The 7008-nt window shown below is 39.4% G+C and overlaps 1 protein-coding gene across 1 annotated transcript in view; it reads left to right on the plus strand.

Annotated features, from left to right (window-relative positions):
* The window catches only part of LOC107102994 (versican core protein-like), a 41698-nt gene that overhangs the window by 3664 nt on the left and 31026 nt on the right, over nt 1-7008 (plus strand). Inside the window, exons 5-6 of the mRNA XM_015402492.1 lie at nt 2385-3092; nt 5323-5352. Coding sequence (XP_015257978.1) covers nt 2385-3092; nt 5323-5352 — 738 coding nt within the window. The remainder of the gene's footprint in view (nt 1-2384; nt 3093-5322; nt 5353-7008) is intronic.

Raw genomic sequence — 7008 nt, forward strand, 5'->3', positions numbered from 1 at the left:
AACCAGTAGGTGGCAGTAGTGTTCTTTGACAAACATGGATGCCTCCAGTAAAGCACATTCACATAAAAATTACTCTGAATTAAAAACACTGATCATTTATTGAACAGGATGGAATCATTTCATATTTAAAGAACTTTCAGAAGTTTAAATTCTAAATATGACTGGACTTCTACTTAGAGATATTGACTTTGAATTATACGCACCATTTGGATGAATATGTGGCGAGCATGCGTCTGACCATGCATGCAGCGATAGTGGAGAAGAAAAAGTCCCTTTTAACAAAAGAAATTTCTAGCAGAACCAGTCTCAGTAGGAGCCGCTTTCTGCTCAGGCTGACTAGGGATTTAAGGAGATACAAGCAGACATGGAAGCCCTGATCCAGAAATACTCTCTGTCCAAAAAAATTTCATGGAAAACTGGCTCCTGTCTCAGAAACAAACTGTTAACCTGCTGTGCTCTGAGACAGTTCCGATTAAAGAGAACATGTCCATTCAGTTACAGTAAGAGCTGAATCCATTATCAGTTATCAGTGAAAAACAGGTTCAACTCTATCATCTGTAATCTAAGTTGTTGATGGCAGCAGCAGAGCTGATATTTCCCTCCAGGATGGAGTCACAGCCAAACAGGAACAGACCAGATGAAGCTACTCTGAGAAAAAGCTGATAACAAGGCTAGGCTGACATTAGATCAGGTGATCATTTTGTGCAAAATAACAGTAAAAATGAAGGTGCTGTTATAAAGTTATCTAATCAATCTGTAAACCTATCTAACCTTAGAAACGGAAATCTTGTAAAAGGCAACTTTTAGTCAGAAGATATTGCGTTATGCTATTAAACTGGGATGTGTGTTTCAGCACAAACAAGCCCCCAAACGGCAGCACAGGTAACAGAGTGGGATGAAAACAAGCAAACAACCCATATTCAGACAGGAGAAATATGAACTCCAGTGCTGTTTATGGAGGGTGGCTTTTATGAGGGGAAAACCCGGCACATGGACTCCAGCACAGATACAAGACAAACAGGACAGCTCCCTAATGCTTCACAGCTGGACCCTGCCCAAACAGGACAGACAGACGGAGGAAGTGGAAGAGAGTCAATAAAATAACAAGGTGTTAATAAAGGGGTCAGCGTGTAGCACAAAGAAGTGCACACTCCAGGCATGATGCTTTTCTACACTATACACATTGACATGTCTGGCTGTAGGCCGAAGGCAGGGTGATGGTACTGCCAAGCTCTAAGAGAGGTGGCAGACCTGCAGGAGAGAGTTAACTCAGAGCAAAAAGAAAGCTCTCAGTTCGGCCAGATGTCTGCAGCTCGCCAAACAGATGACATCATATCTGGGCTGGGCTCGACTTACATCCAGAGCTGCTTTCTCAGTGCAAAATAGCAATCCCCAACACTGCAAAAACCCAAAGGACACCTTAGTTCTGTGCACATGTAGGAAGAAGCAGTAAAACTTTTTCCAGCAAAGTTTTACTAAATGCATAATTTTTAACACAAAAAATATAACATAGGTGAAAAATTACTTTATCTATTTAATGAACGTCCATTTTTTAGGGGACTGGTGCCTATCTTTAGCAGTTTTTAGGGGAAAACCAGTCCATTGCAGGATAAAACGTAGACATACCAACATGCAGACACTCTATGGGCGATTTATTGTCAACAGTTAACCTAACAGCCGTGCTTTTGGACTGTGGGAGGAAGTCAGAGTACCCAGAGAGAACCCTGCATGCACGGGAGAGCATGTAAAGTCCTTGCAGACAGACTCAAACTCAGAACCTTCTTGTTACCTAGAAACTGTGCAGCCCATATTTATTGAGCATTGATTGATTTTCATGCAAACAGGCACAGGACTAAAATCTGCCTGTAGACTTTTGGAAGAATTTCAGATTGGCTGACTTTTCTTTGAACAATAGAGTGTGGGAGGGACAAAAACATCTCCTCACTAGAAAAACGATCTATAAATAAGTAAAAATGTCTTAAATTAAATGTATTAACCCTTAATTTGAGTAGGTAAATGAGATAGTTTGCCAATGTAATGAGTATTTTTACTCTTAGAATAAGATAATTAGATAAAATGCACTTAAAATAAGACAATGCAGTTGTGATTTCTTATTTTAAATGTAAATTATCTTGTTCCATTGGCAAAATGTGTCTTTTACCTCCTCAATCCAAGAACAAATACACTTATTTTCAGAAAAAATGACTTATTTAGACTTCGATTTTTTTCCAGTGTTCTTATTATTCACTGTCATCAAGAAAACAAAATGAAGTAGAAATTATTTACCTTACCCTGACAGTTCACCACTGGTTAATGTGAATAAGTAGTACGATGATTGCAATAAAAATTTTGAACCTTGTTTTCTCTTCCACCCCATTTTATAGCTTTTCTCCCAGAAACAACAACCAGTTCCCAAACAACTCCAGCTGTGTCTGAACCCAACATCTCTGCATCCAGTGTGCACCATGCAACACCCGCAGTCCCTGAAATGTCTGAACTTGGACAGAAGGTTCTGGACAGAACCCCAGAACCTGCTGCAAATTCACCAACCAAGACCACCACAGCAGATCCCAGCGTTCTTGATTTTACCGACTATGACTATGACATTAAAGTTTTTGATCGTTTAGACTTGGTCGAGTCGCTTCCAGGTCGAGGGGATGTGTTGCCTGAACCTCATATTCAGCCTTCAAAACTGGACACCCCTGAACTAGGTGAGCAAGGAGTGACTTCCAGTGGGGAGGCATCCAGAGTTGACCCCGGCTCCATCAGCAATGTGGGAGGAGAAGGAACTCCAGGACACATCCTGACAACAAGCCTGGCAGAAGACTTCACCACTAGAGCCTTTATCTCATCGCAGAAAGCCACTCAAAGTCCCTCACCTCTTCCGGAGATGGCCCCATCAACAAAGGGCCCCCCACCTTTCAGCACAGAAGTGAGTCCACTACCTGCGATTGTGTTCAAAGACGAGCTCAGCCCTGAACCAACCACAGAAATCGAGCTGAAACCAGACTCTGACCTTTCTGTAAGTGGAGACTCTGAAAAACCACCTCTTCATGTCCTCATCATCAACCTACCGAGTGGAAACGACTCCGGTGAGTCAAGACACCAGCAGAAACCTTCAGTTCATAAGCTACACTCAATTAAATGTTCATTGGGATACACCTCAATGATAAACACAGACTAGTATGTATTTTCTGAGGATGCATTGTTTAAAGAGTTTTTCAAAGATCAATGCAAAAACTGAGGCATAATAAGAAAATATTGACTCAGCCCCAGATGTCCTTACAGCTGCAGTTATGGCTGTTTGTTTTTTGAAGTGACGGTTAGTTTTGCCAGCCGCTTTGGATGTTATCATCCCATTAAATGGTCGTTATAAGCGATTGCCAGTCCCAAAGAAGGGCATCAGTTTGTGCCTCATACCTCCTACTAGGCTCAATAGGTTGTTATCACTGAATGAATCCTAACCTAAAGTAATTCCTTCTTTGCCCTGGAATTAATTAATTAATTAATTAATTAATCTCTGTGTTATATTTAAAAAACACTTAGGAATGAATGAGGGTTCCTAACACAGGCATCATAGATGAGCCCTACTCTGCCACTGTTTGCAACATAAGCAAATCTGTAAATATAAAATATAGTGAGTAAGTAAGTGAATATAAAAAATTTGCTCAAATTATAAACATCTACAGTATATAAGGTACAGAAAACAGAGACTTTAGCAGCATTAATCTCTACTAAGCATAGATTATCTCTTTCAGTTTTACCAAGCCTCTGCTCATAATGTTTATTCCCACATGCATGCGTTGCAACATACTGTCCTGCATATTTTCTAAGGTCCGATGGTAAACTTTGGGGCACAAAGTTTGTTTTCTGAGGTTGCTGTCAGGAGCTATAGAGGAATATTCAACAAAACAATTTGATTGTGACTCTGGTGTTTCTCAGTGAAAAACAGAAAATAAGTGTTTATCTTTAAGGTTGTAGTATCAGATATGCCAAAAAAACGTAGTGACTCAGCAAAGCCAGATGTGGAGGCTTTGAAAGCTGTCACATCTGTCTGGCCTGTGGTGAAGTTAAATGTAAGGTAAACATTTCAGTTTAAGTTGTTGCTCTGGTGTTTCCTGGAGCCTCACAAAGACAGTTTGCTGCTATGGTTACATTACAAGGTTTGGACAGTTTATCCCTTATAAGAACAAGGTCTAAATTTAGCGTAGCTGGTTTTAAATCCATTGATTGACTTTAAAGTTTACCTCCTAAACATTTCTAAGTTTTTAGCTTCGGCTTCTAGTGGTAACTGTCAAAAATAAAGCTGGGGTATAAACGGTACGCATGTAGGTCAGAACACCATTCGTATAGGAGAATGGATTGGATCTTTGTCTAACATCTGGTTTAAACTGTGTTTCATAAATGGCACAATTCCCAAACAATGCTGCTTCATTCACATATTTCAATGATTTTGTCATAAAAAAAGGAGGTGGTCTGATAGACTGTGCTTGTAATGGCTGAAATCTTAAGCCCTCTGCAGAAAAAACAGAATTTTACCAGATTTCTTTTTTTTTTTTTGGCCTTTAACCTGTAGAAACCACAGAACCCAATTTCTTAGATATTTTCTCTAAATTTAAAAACTAGTTCAGGAATTAAGCTTGTATAAAGTTTACACAAAAGTTGTTCAGAACATAGTGTTCCTCTTTCATAAAGCCGGGATGTTATTGGGATCATAAAAGAAGAGAAAATCTGCAATGTGTTCAATAATGTATCTTAAAGTGTTATCCTGAATATATGAACCTGACATAGAGCAACTTTGAAAGTGTTACAGAATACAGCTGCTGCTTCTCAGCTCGTTGTTGCTGGATCTTCTTAACACAAAACATGGAAAGAAAAAACAAACTCTGGCTGCTGAAAAGCACTTGAGTCTACAGTCCTTGAGGCCCATTGATAATCATCAAGTTTAAAGTGAAGAGAGCTGCATCGGCCGTATTCACCAATATAGTTTGACACAAACAGCAACAAAAGCATATTTTCCAGAAAACAAACTTCAGTCACTCAGTGCTCACCATGAGGCCAACTGCTGCATCCATTCTGCCACCAACGATAATGCTACAAATCTGTTTCTTATTAATGGAGAAAGCTCTGCATCTAACACCAAGATGAGCTCTGTTCACTTCAACTGTGGATATAAAACATAACATTGTTTACTCCAAAGCCCTACAAGCATCATAGGCTTCAGTTGTTTCTTTTTTAATCAAATCTGCAGAAGAATGGCTGAAATTTTAGGGAGTTGCATCAAACAAGATAAACTAATCTCTTCTTCTCTCTTTCCTGCAGGGATTGATCCAAAAGACCAGTCTAAAGCAGGTAAGATAGTGACTACTTATTGTAATTCTACTTAAACCTTTTAAGAAACCATTTTCTTTTAACACAGACTGAATAATTTATTTAATCTTTACTGATAGGCAAATATCTTAAGGTAAATATTTAAAGATGGGGTTTAAATATCAGATAAACAAGAAATTGAGAGCATGGTCCCACAACGCATGAATACTTTGTATTACTGCACACAGTTACGACTGCATGGAAGAGCCGTCAGATGCCATACCCTTCAAAAAACACCAAAAACTAGTCATTAAATTGTTTTCTGTTGTTGTACATGACTAAAGTGAGACACGCCTGTTTAGGTTTTTTATAGTGTATGTAGAGGAGGGTCTAGCTGCACCTGCAGCCACCTACAAAACGCGTCCAAAACACACCTCCCACCCAGCCAATCGTTGATGATATTTGCTGATGAAGATTCTCAGTTATCCAGGTCATAGTCATTCTGTAAAAGTAAAAAAAACAACAACAATCCACTGGACTTGGTTTCCAAGGTTCGAAGATGTTTTGTTTCCCCTCCAGGAAGCTTTTTCAATTCAAATGTCTGGATCCGCAGTGAGTTTGAGGCTTTATATAGACAAGGCCTTGTATCGCTTGGAAAAATGCAAATTGAAACCGATGAGCGGGTCGTTTGGTTCCATTGTTAGCCTGTAATACCTGAAACCTGTCTATGATTCTGAAGGTCGGCCATTAAAGAGGGGGATTGTTCACCAGGTTGAAGAGAGGAGGTACTTTGTTCCCCTGTGATGAGGCGGGGGGTGTGGTGATACGTGGAAGGGCTCATCTCTATATCTGAAATGTAAGCTTTTGGAAGCTGGAATTGTTGGACCATGTGTCTGTGGAGACCTTGTTTGATTTGCTCTGATCTTTATATTGGAGAAACCAAACAACCTCTGCACAGATGCATGGCCCAACACAGATGAGCGCCCTCCTCTGGACAAGACTTACATCTACACCTGATGGACAAAGGACATTCTTTTGAGGAGCAGAATGTTCACATTCTGGATAAAGAAAATAAGTGGCTTGAGATAAAGATCCTTCTTCTGAATCTTTCTGAAGCTCCCTTTACATAACTAAAATATAATGTATATAAATAAAATATCCTATATAAAGTATTGTTTTCTGGGTGCAGTATCTTATCAATCAATTTCTTTGGCAACATCTTCCCAAAATTGCAGCACTTCCAGAAGATATATGCATGACCACACAGTCTCCAGCAGGGCAAGTTTAATGACAACACTGCCTTTTTATTATTGTTGGAGTAATAAAAAAAACTTACAAATTTTTTCCAACAGTAGATTTTACAAATCCTAGAAATAGTAAATAATAATAATAATAATAAATAATTGAATTTTATTGATCTCACATTAGAGAAATTCACTCTTTGCATTTTACCCATCCCCTTGGGGAGCAATAGGCTGCCATCGTGGGATGCCTGGGGGGCAGTGTGGGGTTGAGGGTTTTGCTCAGAGTGGGGGCTGTGGGGATTGAACCATGTATTTGCTTATAGTTAAAGTGAATCAGGTTATCTTAAGCTATATCTATGGATATGCTGCTATAGGTTTAGACTGCTGGAGCACATGGGGACCACTTTTCATAATTCTGCTTCATTCTCTCTACTCTCACATAATAACACTGTAA

Source organism: Cyprinodon variegatus, unplaced genomic scaffold (assembly GCF_000732505.1).
Source record: "Cyprinodon variegatus isolate N-32 unplaced genomic scaffold, C_variegatus-1.0 Scaffold1355, whole genome shotgun sequence".
Lineage (NCBI taxonomy): Eukaryota > Metazoa > Chordata > Actinopteri > Cyprinodontiformes > Cyprinodontidae > Cyprinodon > Cyprinodon variegatus.